Source organism: Camellia sinensis, chromosome 10 (genome assembly GCF_055761805.1).
Source record: "Camellia sinensis isolate YWXY chromosome 10, ASM5576180v1, whole genome shotgun sequence".
In the NCBI taxonomy this organism is placed as follows: domain Eukaryota; kingdom Viridiplantae; phylum Streptophyta; class Magnoliopsida; order Ericales; family Theaceae; genus Camellia; species Camellia sinensis.
Window position 1 is genome coordinate 112,515,774 of NC_138970.1, and position 19,396 is coordinate 112,535,169.

General features: G+C 37.1%; 1 protein-coding gene across 1 annotated transcript; it reads left to right on the top strand.

The window, feature by feature from the left end:
* The first annotated feature begins 7,937 nt into the window (after positions 1-7,937).
* Positions 7,938-11,841, top strand: LOC114288025 (uncharacterized). Its single transcript, XM_082890334.1, has 7 exons — positions 7,938-8,295; positions 8,406-9,209; positions 9,314-9,935; positions 10,017-10,113; positions 10,558-11,436; positions 11,523-11,667; positions 11,804-11,841. The coding sequence occupies exons 1-7, from the start codon at positions 7,938-7,940 to the stop codon at positions 11,839-11,841; spliced, it is 2,943 nt and encodes a 980-aa protein (XP_082746460.1).
* Positions 11,842-19,396: the final 7,555 nt, after the last annotated feature.

The window sequence follows — 19,396 nt, forward strand, 5'->3', positions numbered from 1 at the left end:
AGCAGTGACTCCCCAATCACTCTTGGTGGAGATGGCTCAAAACCACCCAAATATCGAGTCACATGAGGATCACACGCTCAATCATCATGAAATAGCCGACTACAAAAGATCTGTTGCATTGTGGCTAATCAAAAATTAACGGCCCACCAATTACCAACACAAAAATCACTCACCCACTTGGATTTATCAACAATAAAGAAGCAAAGCCTATGCAAAATTTTGTCCACACAAAAGAGCCAATCAAAATCCAATTAACTCACCACACATCTCCCAGGTCCAGCAATGGCAAATTCCACACCTCAATTCCCCATGGCAGTGTCCCCCTCACTCCACACCAGAAGAGGTCAGAGAACTGCGCTAAGCCGAATCACATGAATATGTACGGATCATCAACCAAATAACGAAAAAGCCAAATATAGAAGACAGTGGAAAGCATAAAGCCCACCAATTTCCAAACAAAACCACTCACCCACTTGGATTTATCAACAACAAAGAAGCATAGCCCATATAAAAAATTGTCCACACAAAAGAGCCAATCAAAATCCTATTAATTCACCACACATCTCCCAATTCCAGCAATGGCAAATTCCACACCTCAATTCCCTACAGCAGTATCCCCCTCACTCCACACCAGAAGAGGTCAGAGAAACTGCTCTAAGCTGAATCACATGAATATATACGGATCATCAACCGAATAACAAAGAAGCCACATATAGTAGACAACAGAAATCATGGACTAAACAAATTTCTATTTTACCTCAATTGGCTGTGGACCCACAGATTTCTAAACAAGTTAGCCTCGGTCCAAAAAATGAGCTAAACAGCCACGGCCAAAAAATAACTTAGCCCATAAACCGTGGATGGTTGACCTATATAATAGTATGACATGAAGTCCAAATGGGCCCACCAATATTTCCATAAAACCCAAATTACCATGGCCCAAAAATTGCCCAGGCCAATAAGCACCCACCAAACCGTAGCCTATAATAAATCAAATAACCAAAGAACAAGAGTCCAACGTGGGCCCAACCCACTCCATCAAATCCAATTTAAAATATTCACCGTGGGCCCACCCACTTCAACACAAACCCACGGCCATAAGACCACGGCACAGCAAAATATATATATATATATATTTTATATATAGATATTAAACCAATAAACAAAGCAATCACATGAAAAAAAAAACCCACGTGAGTCCCTCAAAATCAAAACAAATGGGACCCACCGTCCACTCTTCACAAACCAACAATAGAATAGAAGCTTCTTCAGCAAAAGCAAAACATGTAGGCCCCAAAGCCAACAACTACCCGAATATATATATATATAACACATATATTATAACCAAAATCAAATAGCATGATCACCTATCAAATGGCGGGCCCCACCTTGAGTCAAAACCAGCAAGAAAAACCATCGGCTGATTTTTAACAAAACCGTGGGCTATCCTCTCTCCCATGTGATACCATCAAATCAACTCAGATTGCTACCTTCCTGTCATACATTGGCGGGAAAGTTGAAATCAACAAATAATCAGATACAACTCAATTCATGACACTTCAATGCTTTGCGTGGACCCCACTCATCTCCTCCAAAATGCAATTTACAGAGCTAACGACACTGGAGCAAAACCAGTACGTAGAGAAGCCCATATTATAACAACGAGCAAAGAACCCTCCACCAGCAACACAAAACCCATAGACCACGACCCCACCGGCAGCAAGCTTGCCATGGTAGAAGCCATCTTCGAAGCATGGACATGGAAGACCCAACACATCCGGCAACCCAAACCGCGGACGACAAGTAGGGAACCAAATGGAGCTCAGCCTTGCTGAACTGTGAGACATCCCACCGAGCCGAACCATTGACGACCACACTGGTGGTAACCCAACCCAGAACATGATGCAACGGCGTGAAACACCCACAGGTCACCTTAGCTTAACACCAAGCTATTGGGCAGCAACCCAAACCAGCCATATGAAATAGCCGGAGTGAGACAAACACGTCGGACCTCCATGAAACCGAAATAAACACGAATTGCTTTAATAAAAAAGACAAATCAAAGCACTCCTTCATCAATAGAGCTGGCCTGAAAAACAGATGAGCGCTGCTACAGACCCCCACTGGGGGTCAACCCCCACTGGGGGTCAACCCCCACTGACGTGGTAGGCCTCCATTGGTCAGTTTTCTTTTTTGTTTTTTTTTTTTCTTTTCTTCCAATCCTGCAGTGCCACGTGGCACTGGGGGTCGGTGGGGGTGGGGTTTACTGGAGGTCCGACGCATTTTTGAAAACAGATCAGCCTCTAAATCACTCTCTTACCAAACCAGACAAAGAATCTGACAAGGAACAACAAAGAAAAACCATGGGTAACAACGGTGGGAGCTTTCCTCTCTAGATTCTAGAGAGAGAAGCTCTCAACCTAATCCCCCTTCATTCTGAGTCGAAATTAAACTTTCTCTTCTTTTATGGGTGAATAGAACTTTCTCTTCTAACTCTCACGAAGAAAGTTTTTCTCTCTAAAACTCTCCGTACTTCTACATACCTCTCACTTTTGCTCTAGGAACGAACTAGCCTAGGCAACAAACAGTTTCAATAGCTTAAGTGGCCAAGTTTAACTCAAGCTAATCACGCTTGGCCTCCAAGAAAAAGAATTTACTGAGAAATTGTAGCTTAACGTTATTAGTTTAACTTAGGCACCTTGTTTGAGGTTCTGTAAATCACCTAATTATAACTCAACGATATTACTTTAACTTAAGCGGCCCATGTAATGTTTTCTACATTACCTAACTATTCAATTCTCAACTCCAAAATGATGAATTTGAATTCCCCTCAATTTACATCCTATTTCTCTTTTCTTAGCTCTAACTTTCCCTCCGAGCTCTCAGGAAGATGGATTCTCTCTAACTCTCCCCGTCCTTCTCCATCGTTCTCTGATTTGTTCTAGGAACTAATTAGCTTAGGCAACTAATTGTTTCATTTACTTAAGTGACCAAGTTTAACCAAAACTAATCTTGATTAGCCTCCAAAAATAATAATAATAATTTATTGAGTAATTGTGGATTAACGATATTAGTCTAACAAAAGCAACTCATTTAATGTTATCTAAATCACCTAAGTATTGAATTCTTAAGTTCAAAAGGATGAATTTCAATTCCCTTTAATTTTCATCCCGTTTCCTTTCCTTTTCTCTAACTTTCTCTTTTAGCTCCCAAGGAGAAAGTTTCTCTCTAACTCTCTCCGTCCATCTCCAACCACCTCTCTTTCGTTCCAGGAACTAATTAGTTTAGGCAACTAATCGTTTCACGGGCTTAAGTGGCCAAGTTTAACTCAAACTAATCTAGCTTAGCCTCCAAGAAAAAGGTTTTACGGAGTAATTGTGGCTTAACGGTATTAGTTTAACTTAAGCACCTCATTTATGGTTTTCTAAATCACCCTAGTGTTCAACACTCAATTAGAAAATGATGATTTAGAATTCCGTTAATTTTCATCCTACTTACCATTCTTTTCTCAAACTTTCCCTTCCAGCTCTCACGAAGAAAGTTTTTCTCTCTAAAACTCTCCGTACTTCTACATCCCTCTCTCTTTTGCTCTAGGAACAAACTAGCTTAGGCAACTAACAGTTTCATTAGCTTAAGTGGCCAAGTTTAACTCAAACTAATCGCGCTTGGCCTCCAAGAAAGAAAATTTACTGAGAAATTGTAGCTTAACGTTATTAGTTTAACTTAGGCACCTTGTTTGAGGTTCTGTAAATCAGCTAATTGTAACTCAACGATATTACTTTAACTTAAGAAGCCCATATAATGTTTTCTACATCACCTAACTGTTTAATTCCCAACTCCAAAATGATGAATTTGAATTCCCCTCAATTTTCATCCTATTTCCCTTTTCTTTGCTCTAACTTTCCCTCCGAGCTCTCAGGAAGAAGGATTCTCTCTAACTCTCCCCGTTCTTCTCTATCGTTCTCTGTTTTGTTCTAGGAACTAATTAGTTTAGGCAACTAATTGTTTCATTTGCTTAAGTGACCAAGTTTAACCCAAACTAATCTTGATTGGCCTCTAAAAAAAACAATAATAATTTGTTGAGTAATTGTGGCTTAACGACATTAGTTTAACAAAAACAACACATTTAATGTTATCTAAATCACCTAAGTGTTCAATTCTCAAGTCCAAAAGGATGAATTTCAATTCCCTTTAATTTTCATCCCGTTTCCTTTCCTTTTCTCTAACTTTCTCTTCTAGCTCCCAAGGAGAAAGATTCTCTCTAACTCTCTCCGTCCATCTCCAACCACCTCTCTTCCGTTTAAGGAACTAATTAGTTTAGGTAACTAATCGTTTCACAGGCGTAAGTGGCCAAGTTTAACTCAAACTAATCTAGCTTAGCCTCCAAGAAGGAGGTTTTACCGAGTAATTGTGGCTTAACGATATTAGTTTAACTTAAGGACCTCATTTACGGTTTTCTAAATCTCCCTAGTGTTCAACTCTCAATTAGAAAAGGCTGATTTAGAATTCCCGTTAATTTTCATGCTATTTACCATTCTTTTCTCAAACTTTCTCTTCTAGCTCTCACGAAGAAAGGTTTTCTCTCTAAAACTCTCCGTACTACTGCATCCCTCTCTCTTTTGCTCTAGGAACGAACAAGCTTAGGCAACTAACAGTTTCATCAGTTTAAGTGGCCCAGTTTAACTACAGCTAATCACGCTTGGCCTCCAAGAAAGAGAATTTACTGAGAAATTGTAGCTTAACGTTATTAGTTTAAGTTAGGCACCTTGTTTAAGGTTCTGTAAATCACCTAATTATAACTCAACGATATTACTTTAACTTAAGCAGCCCATGTAATGTTTTCTACATCACCTAACTGTTCAATTCTCAACTCCAAAATGATGAATTTGAATTCCCCTCAATTTTCATCCTATTTCCCTTTTCTTTGCTCTAACTTTCCCTCCGAGCTCTCAGGAAGATGGATTCTCTCTAACTCTCCCCGTCCTTCTCCATCGTTCTCTGATTTGTTCTAGGAACTAATCGGTTTAGGCAACTAATTGTTTCATTTGCTTAAGTGACCAAGTTTAACCCAAACTAATCTTGATTGGCCTCCAAAAATAATAATAAAAATTTATTGAGTAATTGTGGCTTAACGATATTAGTTTAACAAAAGCAACTCATTTAATGTTATCTAAATCACCTAAGTGTTCAATTCTTAAGTTCAAAAGGTTGAATTTCAATTCCCTTTAATTTTCATCCCGTTTCCTTTCCTTTTCTCTAACTTTCTCTTTTAGCTCCCAAGGAGAAAGTTTCTCTCTAACTCTCTCCGTCCATCTCCAACCACCTATCTTTCGTTCTAGGAACTAATTAGTTTAGGCAACTAATCGTTTCACGGGCTTAAGTGGCCATGTTTAACTCAAACTAATCTTGCTTAGCCTCCAAGAAAGAGGTTTTACTGCGTAATTGTGGCTTAATGATATTAGTTTAACTTAAGCACCTCATTTACGGTTTTCTAAATCACCCTAGTGTTCAACACTCAATTAGAAAATGATGATTTAGAATTCTGTTAATTTTCATCCTACTTACCATTCTTTTCGCAAACTTTCTCTTCCCGCTCTCACGAAGAAAGTTTTTCTCTCTTAAACTCTCCGTACTTCAACATATCTCTCTCTTTTGCTCTAGGAACGAACTAGCTTAGGCAACTAACAGTTTCATTAGCTTAAGTGGCCAAGTTTAACTCAAACTAATCACGCTTGGCCTCCAAGAAAGAGAATTTGCTGAGAAATTGTAGCTTAACGTTATTAGTTTAACTTAGGCACCTTGTTTGTGGTTCTGTGAATCACCTAATTGTAACTCAACGATATTACTTTAACTTAAGCAGCCCATGTAATGTTTTCGGCCTACCTGTTCAATTCTCAACTCCAAAATGATGAATTTGAATTCCCTTCAGTTTTCATCCTATTTCCCTTTTCTTTGCTCTAACTTTCCCTCCGAGCTCTCAGGAAGAAGGATTCTCTCTAACTCTCCCCGTTCTTCTCCATCGTTCTCAGTTTTGTTCTAGGAACTAATTAGTTTAGGCAACTAATTGTTTCATTTGCTTAAGTGACCAAGTTTAACCCAAACTAATCTTGATTGGCCCCCCAAAAAAATAATAATAATTTATTGAGTAATTGTGGCTTAATGACATTAGTTTATCAAAAGCAACTCATTTAATGTTATCTAAATCACCTAAGTGTTCAATTCTCAAGTCCAAAAGGATGAATTTCAATTCCCTTTAATTTTCATCCCGTTTCCTTTCATTTTCTCTAACTTTCTCTTCTAGCTCCCAAGGAGAAAGTTTCTCTCTAACTCTCTCTGTCCATCTCCAACCACCTCTCTTTCGTTCTAGGAACTAATTAGTTTAGGTAACTAATCGTTTCACTGGCTTAAGTGGCCAAGTTTAACTCAAACTAATCTAGCTTAGCCTCGAAGAAAGAGGTTTTACCGAGTAATCGTAGCTTAACGATATTAGTTTAACTTAAGCACCTCATGTACGGTTTTCTAAATCTCCCTAGTGTTCAACTCTCAATTAGAAAAGGATGATTTAGAATTCTCGTTAATTTTCATCCTATTTACCATTCTTTTCTCAAACTTTCTCTTCTAGCTCCCACGAAGAAAGTTTTTCTCTCTAAAACTCTCCGTACTTCTACATCCCACTCTCTTTTCCTCTAGGAACGAACTAGCTTAGGCAACTAACTGTTTCATCAGCTTAAGTGGCCAAGTTTAACTCAAGCTAATCACGCTTGGCCTCCAAGAAAGAGAATTTACTGAGAAATTGTAGCTTAACGTTATTAGTTTAACTTAGGCACCTTGTTTGAGGTTCTGTAAATCACCTAATTATAACTCAACGATATTATTTTAACTTAAGCAGCCCATGTAGTGTTTTCTACATCACCTAACTGTTCAATTCTCAACTCCAAAATGATGAATTTGAATTCCCCTCAATTTTCATCCTATTTCCCTTTTCTTTGCTCTAACTTTCCCTCCGAGCTCTCAGGAAGATGGATTCTCTCTAACTCTCCTCGTCCTTCCCCATCGTTCTCTGTTTTGTTCTACGAACTAATTAGTTTTGGCAACTAATTGTTTCATTTGCTTAAGTGACCAAGTTTAACCCAAACTAATCTTGATTGGCCTCTAAAAAAAATAATAATAATTTATTGAGTAATTGTGGCTTAACGATATTAGTTTAACAAAAGCAACTCATTTAATGTTATCTAAATTAAAGAGAAAATGATATTAGAGCCAAGTGATTGTTTCTAACTGTTGTGCTTCTTCTATTCAATCTTCTCTATTGTTTATTTGGTTAATCTTGTTTTCAGTTCATCTTAATCACCCAAAAGATCAGTCTATTCTATCCACCTAGTTTAAGTCACCCACTTCTTCCCAGTCTAGTGTAAGTCCTTCGGTTTAGGCAGAATCCGACTCTGGGGTTTCAAGATAGGGTATGTATGTATACTAGGTATGTGGTAAAATTGACAAGAATAGGGTATGTATTAAGATATCTGTAAAACTGATTAATTAAACAAAACAATGAGTCGATTATTTAGAAGTAACTCATCCGTTAGTTCTAGGTCAACAGCTTTGCCCTCAATACCTAATCAGGGATTAGTAATTAATGAAGAAGATGTTGAAATACAAAGTGATAAATTTGATGCTGGATGGAATATACCCAAACTGTCAATTAAAGAAATTTATAAAACTACTTTTTTACAAAATGTTTTTAAAGTTACTCTCCATTTAGATAATGGTTATAATTTTATGCATATTGGCTTAATTCAAGTCGGTGTCAATCCATTGACCATAGTAGACAAAAACACTTCAAGAGTTTTCCTCACTGGCCACTCCATGGATTAGAGTGAGAAGCTCCCGCATCTCTCTAGAAACTCTGTTTCTAGGGTTTCAATACCTTATTGAATACGATGATTGGAGTTAATGCTGTTCCCATTGATGGCTCACCTTTTGCAAGGGTTGACAAAATCTGCAAGGTAGACTTAGACGTAATAAGTATGAGTGATAAACTAGGGTTTCTTAATAACAAATTCGAAATCCTTGGTGGTGAGGCGATGGCTTCATCGAAGATCAATCCTCAGGTATCTGTTCTTGGACAGGAAGGTAGTTATTCAGCCCAATCTCAATCTGATTGTAGGGTTAACCCCCAAGATCTGGCAAATCAGCATACCGATGGAAGGGCTATTTCGAACGATTCTCAGAAATCGAAGATGGAAGAAGCCTCCGTCGATGGTCCTCATCTGGTGGATCAACTGGTAAATCGCAAAGGTGAGCGTGATTTCGAAACCCCCCATCTGACTTTTGATCCCCGGACTATTATAGATCGGGTTGAAAGGCTTAAATCGTCGACCTGGCCACCGGAGCCCCTTCGACTCCAGGTACTCCTCGTTGGTCAGATCGTAGTGAGAATGAGCCTTCTGTGTTCCATAGGCTTCCCGATAGCCTGGACATAGCAAGGAATAAAGGTGATGGGAAGTCTCGTGAGGTTATGGAGGGTGATTCAAGTCAGCCGTCTGACAATGTGAGGAAAAATCTACAAGCCATTCTGGGTCAGGAAGAACACAGGGAGGATATCTCATTTGGTGATAATCTAGATCGTGGAGGGGCTAATATTCGAGGGGGTAGAGGAAATAGAGGACGTGGTGGAGGTAGGGGATCTGGAAATCACTCGGGGAAATCGTGGGCTGAAATCACAAATTCGGCTACAAGATCGCAAGTCTCTCTCAGGTACTTCCCTCCTACTGTTAAGGACGACTTTATCAGCGTTGATCTGCCTCCTAGACCTAATCCCCTTCAAAAGTGGGACTCTTGTTTGGTGGGTTATTTCTTAGGGAAAGGGGTTAACTTCAACTACATGAAGAATAGTGCATTTAGCATGTGGAAGAATAAGGGTCTTAAAGAAGTTTTAGCTAATGGTGAGGGCTTTATTTTCTTCATTTTTGATAACCCTGAGTGCTGCTTTGAAGTCCTGGAGGGAGGTCCTTGGTACATTGGGGGCTTCAATATTATTCTGAAAAAATGGAAACGTATGATGAAACTATCGAAGGATAAGGTGACTAAAGTACCAGTCTGGGTTAGGTTCTATAATATTCCTTTAGAATATTGGGATGATGATGGCCTTGGTAGGATTACTAGTGCTGTTGGTAACCCGTTGTTCACGGATCAGCTCACTGCTACTGGGGGTAGGGTTGCTTTTGCCAGAGTTTGTGTGGAAGTTGATGCTTCTTCCAAAATTTCCCTATAAATTGTGATGGTGAAACAATTGTTGTGAATGTTGAATACCAAGGTCTTCCTGCTAAATGTGAACATTGTGTAGCTTTTGGCCATGACACTACTAGATGTGTTACTACTCAAGTGGCTAAACTGGTGTCTCTCCAGAAAGAAACAGAAGAAAATCCTACTGAGCCTGGCTGGACCACTATTATGGCTAAAGGGAAGATGCAAGTTGGAGTTATTGCTGGAGATGAGGCAATTCCTGTTCCTCAGGGAACTCATGGGACAAATGAAGAGGAAGGTCTGACTTCTAATTTGCAAGGGGAGGTTCCATTACCTGACCAAATTGAAGCTACTGATGAGGAATTACTGGTGAATAGGGAAACCGATCAAACTAAAAATTCTGACTCAGTAGCAGAGGGCAACAGGCCTGCTGCTTCTCAGAATCTTGCTGGTTCTTCTGCTGATACCGGGGAAGATGTTCCCTACATTGAGGGCCTGCAAGAGCTAAAGAACAACTTGGCAGATGTTATAAGCCTTATCATCCCTCAAGACCCAGCATTGCTGGAGGAAGTACAGAAGTTCAAGGATTCAACTCCTGGTAGTCCTCAGGCTAATCCTGTGCCCAATCAACCAACTCCAGCAAAAGGTAAATCCTCTGGCAAGAGCAGCAGTAGCCAGAGGAAAAAGAAGAGGTAATTCTCAGTTTCTTAGTTGTGGGTTTTGTTTTGTCTTTTGTTTTCCATGACTTTTAAAATAGCTGCTTGGAATATTAGAGGGTTGAATGATCCCTCTAAACAGAGAGAGTTAAAAAATTTTGTGGTTAAAGAAGATATTAAAGTCATGGGTATTTTGGAGACCAAAATAAAAGCTGTAAATGAAAAGAAAATTTTCTCTTCCTGTTTAAAGAACTGGTCCTTTTTTGTCAAACTCACAACCTAATCAAACTGGTAGAATTTGTGTTTCCTGGGACTCCAATTTTTGTATGGTTGACCAGCTATCTGCCTCTGATCAACATATTTTTTGTAAGATTACTGATCTAGCTCAGGCCTCTACTTTCCTTGCCTGTTTTGTGTATGCTGACAATAACTACCCTTTGAGAAGGGTCTTTTGTGAAACCATGGTTAGATTATCCCACTCTTAGTCCAAATGTCCCATTGCCTTCTTAGGGGATTTTAATGCTACTAGATACAGTCATGAGAAATTTGGAGGCTCTCAGATTTGGAATTCTTCGAAGGAGGAATTTAATTCTTATATTCTTGCCTCTGAGCTTGGCGATTGTCATATTCTGGCTGCCAATTTACTTGGGCTAACAAGAGGGATTGTGGGGAGTATATTGCTACTAAAATTGATAGAGTTTTGGTTAATGAGTCTTGGCTGGATAAATTTCCCAACTCTACTGCTATTTTTCTTCCTTCTACTATTTCTGACCACTCTCCTGCTGTTGTGACTGTTTCTGATGCTGTCTCCTCTTATAAGAAACCTTTTAAGTTCTTTAATTTCTGGTCCAAACATAAGGACTTTCTTTCCCTGGTTTCTAATGAGTGGAGTCAGTACATTCAGGGTGTTCCCATGTTTAGGGTCTGCCAAAAGCTTAGAAATTTGAAACCTGGGTTGAGAGACCTAAACAAGAAAGATTTTAGTGACATATCTACCAGAGTCCTTGTTGCTAAGTCAGACCTTGAATCTGTTCAATGTAAATTGGACAAGGATCCGAGCAATCTGATTTTGCAGAGTCTTGAGAGAACTAACCACAGGCATTATATGGATTTATGTGCTGTGGAGGAGAGTCTTGCTCATCAAAAATCCAGGGTTGATTGGTTGGGTCTGGGGGATAGGAATACCAAGTTCTTTTTTAGATCTGTTAAGAGCAATATTAACAGAAGCAAAATCCTTAGCATTGAGTTGGATAATGGTAGCACATCGTCTAAGCCTGAAGACATTCATCAATCCTTCATTAGTTTTTTCACAAATCTTTTTGGTACCCCGCTCAAGGACCAGTACAATGGTTTTGAAAGGATAAATTCTCTGGTCCAGTCTAGAGTCTCTGTGGAACAATCTATAAAGCTTGGTAGTCCTGTCTCTGATAAAGAGATTAAGGATGTTGTTTGGTCTCTTAAGGCTAATAAAGCCCCTGGCCCGGATGGTTTTACGGGTAGTTTTTTTAAGGCCTCGTGGGACATTGTTGGGAAGGAGGTTACTCAAGCAATTAGAACCTTTTTCCAGTCTGGTAAACTTTTCTCTCTGAGGTTAACAGCACTATTATTGCTCTCATTCCTAAGGTTCCTAATCCTTTGAGAGCGAGTGACTTTAGGCCTATTTCTTGTTGCAACACAATCTATAAGTGCATAGCTAAGATTATTGCTAACAGAATTAAGGCTGTCCTCCCTGATTTGATTGACCCTGTTCAATCTGCTTTTGTGCAAGGTAGGAGGATCTCTGATAATATTTTTTTGTCCCAAGAGCTCATCGTCAGTCCGTTACTCCTAAATGTGCTATGAAAGTTGACATTATGAAAGCCTACGATACTGTTAGATGGGAGTTTGTTATTGATGTCCTGAAGGCTATGGCCTTTCCACTCTCTATGATTTCCTGGATTAAGGCTTGTATCACTAGTCCGTCGTTTTCCATTTGCATCAATGGTAGCCTTCATGGCTACTTCAAGGGCGCTCGAGGCCTTAGGCAAGGGACCCAATGTCTCCTTACCTGTTTGTCTTCGCTATGGAAATCCTGGCTAGGATCCTTGCTGAGAAATCCAAGCATCCTCTTTTTAAATTCCATTGGAAATGTGAGAAGACTAAGATTGTTAATTTGTGCTTTGCTGATGATCTTATGATATTCAGCAAAGGGGATGCATCTACTGTGCAATTGATTATGCATGGGCTTGAGGAGTTCAAGAGTCTCTCGGGGCTTACTCCTAATGCTGGCAAGAATATCTTTTTCTGTGGTTGTGGTCCTAGCCTTAGGGAGGACATTCTTAAGATTGTTAACTTCAATGAAGGTACCCTCCCTGTCAAGTACTTGGGTGTTCCCTTAATCACCACTAATTTGAGAGCCTTTGATTGCCAGCAGCTTATTGACAGAATCACTAGCCGTATTAAGAGTTGGACCAATAAGGCCCTTTCTTATGCTGGTAGAGCTCAGCTTATCCAAACCATTCTGTTCTCTATGCAAGTCTATTGGTCCTCATTGTTCATCCTCCCTAAGAAGGTTGTTAGAGAAATTGAAAATTTACTTAGAGCCTTTCTCTGGTCCGGGGTTGATCTGAAAAAGCACAGTGCGAAAATTGCTTGGGACAAGGTTTGCGCTCCCAAGAATGAAGGTGGTCTGGGTTTTAAATCTCTGGAGGTTTGGAATAGAGCTGCTATTGCCAAACATATTTGGTTCCTTTTCTCGGGGGGTGAGAAGTCAATGTGGTGCCAATGGGTTAAATCTTACTTACTCAAAGGCAAAAGTTTTTGGAAGGTCTCTGTTCCTAGTGACCCTTCTTGGGTCTGGAGGAAGATTCTTTCTCTTTGGAAGTTTATATTTCCTCTCATCTTACATAAAATTGGGAATGGTAATGCCACCTTTTTGTGGCATGATAATTGGCATCCGGTGGGACAAATTTGGGAACAGGATTATCTATGATTCTGGGCTCCCTGGGGAGGCTAAAGTGAGCAATATTGTTAATGGGGATTCCTGGAACTGGCCTTTCCCCAACTCTTGGAAGATTAGAGACCTTATATCGTTGACCCCCCCCATCTTTTAAACCCAGCTCTTCGAGTAATGATATTCCTATTTGGACTCTTACTCAAGATGGTAAATTCTCCATCCAATCTGCTTGGAATCACTGGAGAGATAAATATGATAAGGTGGCTTGGAATAAACTGCTGTGGGGTCCATTCATTATCCCTAGAGTTAGTTTCATTGTCTGGATTGCCTTACATGGAAGGCTTAACACTGGGGACAGGTTAGAATCTTTTGGCCTGAGCGATGACTTCAAATGCTCCTTTTGCAATCACCACACTGAAAGCCACTCCCACCTTTTCTTTAATTGCATTTTCTCTCTTAAGGTTTGGGATGCTATTAAAGTTAAGTGTAATGTCAAGTGGCCTGACATTTTTTGGCCTGATATTGTTCATGTTGCCATTAGGGAGAGTATGGGTAAATCTCTGAGAGCCACTACTACTAGACTGGCTCTGCTATGAAATGAAACCTGAAGAAGTTGTTATCAAGTCAATTGTTCAAATGATTAGAGGCAGACTAATGTCATTAAACAATTTACCTAGATCTGCAGGTGATGAATGGTTCTTAAAGCAATGGAATTTGACTGATTCCATTCTGAAGCCCCGTACTGTTCGTATTGGGAGGGCTGCTAAGTGATGGGAGTTTCTCACATGAGAGTTGAGAATGGAATTTGACTGATTCCATTCTGAAGCCCCGTACTGTTCGTATTGGGAGGGCTACTGAGTGATGGGAGTTTCTCACATGAGAGTTGAGTATTGGTGAGCTATATAATGTGGGTTTTCTAATTGTTTGTGTCCTGTGCAGCTGGTGATGTCTATATTCTCGGAAAGTGGGTTGAGTGAAGTGAGACATAAAATTGTTGACTCTGTTTAGTCATTTCGGCAGCATCTATGGAATGTTTGAGGGTTGAGTGAAAATAGCCTACATATGTTTTATATGCTAACCGTTATATATATATTATCTCTTTATTTGCAGGTTAAGGAAGCAATTTTCGAGTGTAGTGAGGTCCTATACTGTGGGCCGAGTGATGAGAGTTTAAATAATGTGTGTATTATCCTACTTACCCAAAAAAAAAAAATGTGTGTATTATCCTTCTTATTGGATTCTATTGGGCTTTTGTGATTTGGACTGCCTTACTGTGGTGTTGGTGCTGCTGGTGATCTCCTTGCTGTCCGCTGCTTTAGTGATTGCTGCTGTTTACCTTATAGCTGCTGCTACCTGCTGGGTTGATAATATGGATTTTGGTCTGCTGCATATGAGTTACAAGTGGCTGTCAAGTGCCGATGGCTGCTGGATGCGCCTCGTTGTTTACAAGTTGTCTTCCTTTATATTACTATCTTCCTTTATGTTGTTTTTAATTCACATTGCACAATATTTTATTAAGCCTACCCTAGTGGGATGTACTAGGTCTTCTGTCGATATGTCTCGGCCTCATGCCGTCACATTAGTTTCTGGATTGCACATGAACTACTGCTGTGCTGGTTTTGCTCTTTCGTCCCTGTTTGTGTGCATTCGGCTTAGGTGCTACTGGTTTGTGGTTTTGTGGGTTTGTCATGGCTATAGTTTCACCTTTTGGTTTCACAATGTTCATTTTCCCTATTTTCTTAGATATGGATCCTGAACATTGTTTAAGTTTGCTTATGGTTTCTTTTTTGCTGTATAGCTGATTTAGGGCCTAGGGTATTCCCCTTGTAATCTTGTAAATTCTTTGTCTTTTATTTATGTCTTATTCACCCAAAAAAAAGACAAAAACACTTCTGTTTTATTATGTTTAAGAGATGCTCGCTTTCTTAATTACAATGATAGTTTAATGGGTATGATGGAAACTGGTCTTCATAAAGGTCCAGTACATTTTAATTGTTTTCCTGATTTTACACTTAGTTTACGCGATCCACATATTCTCAAAGCATTAACATTAAATATTCAATTACATGGTTCATTCACTAAAATGTTAGAAAAAGTTCATAATATTGCTTTAATTTATCGTGTTCATTATAAATGTATGCAAACTAATTTAAATGTTCATGCTTTACACAAAAGCCCCAAAGATAAAAATTTATTAATACAAAGCAGTAGTAGTGGTGAATCTAATATAAATATTCCCCAAATGATTGAATGGAAGAATATAGATTTACCTGATCAATGGGTTACTGTCAATGAAAATTACAAACACAATCAACAACAATCCTCAATTCAAGATATTCAAGATATTCAACAATACAATGACGGTTCTGTCATAATTAAATTTAATCGAAGTCAATCCTCTAGGCATAGTACATCTAGTGTCCCTACTGAAATTACAACTGAAGATGAAATATTTAACACTCCTTTATTTCGGAAAAATAGCCAAATACATCTTGGTCAAACCAACCAAACCTCCCAAAATAAACTAAAAGGAATTGATAATTCTACCACTTCCCAGATTAGTAAACCTGTTTATACTACTCCCACACATTTATCAGAAGAAGACATAGCCTCAAACACTTCTCCAACTCAAACTGATTTCGAAGAATTTATACCTCCGGTCAATCCTCAACTAATGACAATCAAAAAGGATTTTACTCCTGATTTAGATAAATTACTTATTGACTTTAGATCCAGAGAAAATAGAGCTAAAAGACATGCTTATCGTGCTAAATATGATTCTACTCAGGAAATGGTATGATTTTATGGTTCAATATGGTTTTGAATTATCTTTCTTTGACTATATGGATCAATATTACAAAAAGATCAACACAATCACAAAACATAAATGGAAAACTTCTCCAAATACTTCTGTTAGCTCTAATCATCCTCCATTAGAAAGTATAATTATTGATCACCAAGGTTCTGAAGTTCCAGCCTCTCCTTTTAAATTACCTGGTACTGACCCTGAAATTAAAAAAGTTATTGAACAAAATAATTATACTAATCAATGTTTAAAAACCATTGGTAAACAATTAGATAAATTAGAAACTAATTTAGAAGAACAATCCACAAAATCGGCTAAACCCTTAGATCAACCTTTACTTAACCTCCCTAGTCATCGTTCCAAACGAACTAGCCTAATTACTAATGACCAATCTACTGTCAAAGCCATTGAACACTTATTTACTAAATTAACTCCCACTGATACTTCTACATCCAAAGATAAAGGTCTTACTGTTTTAAATCAACAACCTATTACCGACACTGTTTTCGATCAATCTGAAACTAACACTACTGATAATGACATCAATCAATTAGCCCAACAATTTCAATCTTCTAATCTTAATAAAATTCATTATCCCAAAGTTAACCCTCAAACTACCAAAAACTGGTATTCTCGACCTACTCCTCCTGATCTCCAATTTGAAGAAACTAATCTTAATAATCAATTTTTTGTTTCTGCTAAAAAATTATATGAATGGAATATTGATGGTCTTAGTGAAGATCAGATCCTTCAAAAACTAAATCATTTATCAATGGTCGCAAATAGTTATCTCAGTAATTATCTCCAATATTCTCAACCTGAAATTGTTTCCTTAATTACCTCTGGTTTCACTGGTATGCTCAAATCCTGGTGGGAAAAATACCTTACTGAAGAACAACGTGACTCAATCATATATGCTAATCAAACTGATGAAAATGGTCTACCTATTTTTGATGAAACTATTGGATGTTGTCACCCTGATGGATTCAATCAATTAATCTATATAATAGTCCGACATTTTATTGGTACCCCTACAAATATTTATTCTCGCATACATAACCAACTTAGTAATCTCACCTGTCCAACATTAAGTGATTTTAGATGGTATAAATTCATTAATGGATTTAAGTAATCTCGCATACTAAATCATTTTGGAAAGAAAAATTCATTAATGGATTACCTAGCTTATTTGCCCACAAAATTAGAGATGTCCTTAGTCAACCCACTGGAGTTATTGAATATGATAATTTAACATATGGTGATATAATTAGCACTATTCAAAAAGAAGGCTTAAAAATGTGTATTGATCTTAAACTTACTCAAAAAGCTAATAAAGATAAACATAAAGCTAAATATGAATTAGGCAATTTCTGTGAACAATATGGTTTACCTCCTGTTGCACCCTCTCGTAGGAAATCACACAAATACTCCAAACATAAACATAAATCATCATACAAATATTCTAGTAAATATAAGAAGAATTATTCACCTTCCAAATCAAATGATAAATTCTATACTAAACCTAAAAAGAAATATTATAAATCCAAATCACATCCGAAATCTAAATCCACCAAAGATATTATCTGTTACAACTGTGGTCAAAAAGGTCATTATTCCAATAAATGTAGAGAAAAACAAAAATTAAAAGATAAAGTTAATCAACTTCAAATTGATGATAACTCCAAAAATCAATTATATGAAATCTTTCAATTAAATCAATCTATTAGTAGTTCCTCTTCTTCTGATCATCCCAATACTTCGACTGATTATCAATCACCTAGTGATGATTCTCATAGCAACATTAATCTAGGATGTAATGATGTTTGTTGTAAACCAGTTAAATAAATTACTGTTCTTTTTTTTTTTTGGGGTGAATAAGAGATAAAATAAAACAAGAAAATTTACACATAAATTACTGTTCTTACCAAAAACACTCAAGAAGAATCTGCTCTTATTGACCTAATTAGTAAATTAGACGATCCAAAATTAAAACAAAAATCTTTATTAATTCATTCAGATACTAAACCAAAGTTTGACAAACCAATAATTAGTTTATCCAAAACTTTAGAAAAATTTAAAAATAAACAAAAAGAAGTCACATTACAAGACCTCCAACAAGAAATCAATCAGATTAAACAAACAATCAAAGAGTTACAACAAAAAGATAAAAAATTAGAAGATGATATTATTATTTTAAAACTTAATAAAAGTCTCGATAATTTCCAACCTAAGGATCAAGAATCTCCACATGAATCTGAACATGATTCTGATCCCACTAATCCTGATAATTTGTTATTTGACAACCGATCACACCACTCTCAAACCAACAATCCTGAAGAAAAACGGTTAAGTCTAATTAATAAGCTTTACATTCAAAAATGGTATTCTAAAATCAAAATAATTATCAATGATTTTGAATTAGAATTAATTGCATTGATTAATACTGGTGCTGATTTAAATTGTATACAAGAAGGTTTACTTCCTACTACATATTATGAAAAATGTCAAGAGAAATTAACTTCTGCTAATGGTAGTAAAATGCATATCAAATATAAATTACCTAAAGTTCATGTTTGTCAAGATAATGTATGTTTTAAAACCTCTTTTGTTCTAGTTACAAATATGACTGATAAAATTATTTTAGGATCCCCCTTTATATATTTATTATATCCATTTACTATAGCTAGTACAGGAATAACCACACATGTTTTAGGTCAACCTGTTACATTTAAATTTTTATCTCCTCCTGAAATGTTAGCATTAAATCAATTAAAAGATTGTTCTATTTCCCATACAATTAATCGTTTAACTCGGCATTTAAATTTTCTTAAGGAAGAAATTAATTATAAACGCATTGACCAACAATTAACTGATCCAGTCCTTATTTCTCAAATCAATGATTTTAAATTAAAACTTGAATCAACTGTTTGTTCCACCTTACCTACTGCATTTTGGCATAGGAAAAAACATGTAGTTACTTTACCTTATATTAAGAATTTTGATGAACGACAAATTCCTACTAAATCTAGACCAATTCAAATGAATCATGAATTACTTGAAATGTGTAAAAAAGAAATTAATGATTTATTAAAAAATCGAATAATTAGTCCAAGTAAATCACCATGGTCTTGCCCTGCTTTTTATGTTAATAAAAATGCTGAATTAGAACGAGGTGTCCCTCGATTGGTTATCAATTACAAACCTTTAAATGCTGTTTTAGAATGGATTAGGTATCCTATTCCTAATAAAAAAGATTTAATTAAAAGACTTAGTCAAGCTGTTATTTTCAGTAAATTTGATTTGAAAAGTGGCTTTTGGCAAATTCAAATTCATCCTAGAGATCGATATAAAACTGCATTCAACACGCCCTTTGGCCAATACGAATGGAATGTCATGCCATTTGGTTTAAAAAATGCTCCTAGTGAATTTCAACATATCATGAATGACATATTCAACCCATTTAGTCATTTTTCAATTGTTTATATTGATGACATATTAATTTTTTCAAAATCAATTAGTGAACATTGGAAACATTTAACTGCTTTCTTCTACACCATTAAAAGTCATGGTCTTGTTATCTCTGCTCCTAAAATTAAATTGTTTCAAACTAAAGTTAGGTTCTTAGGCTATGATATTCATCATAATACTATTTTACCCATTAGTAGATCTATTGAATTTGCGTCCAAATTCCCTGATGAAATTCTGGATAAAACCCAATTACAACGGTTTTTAGGTTCCCTCAACTATATTGCTGAA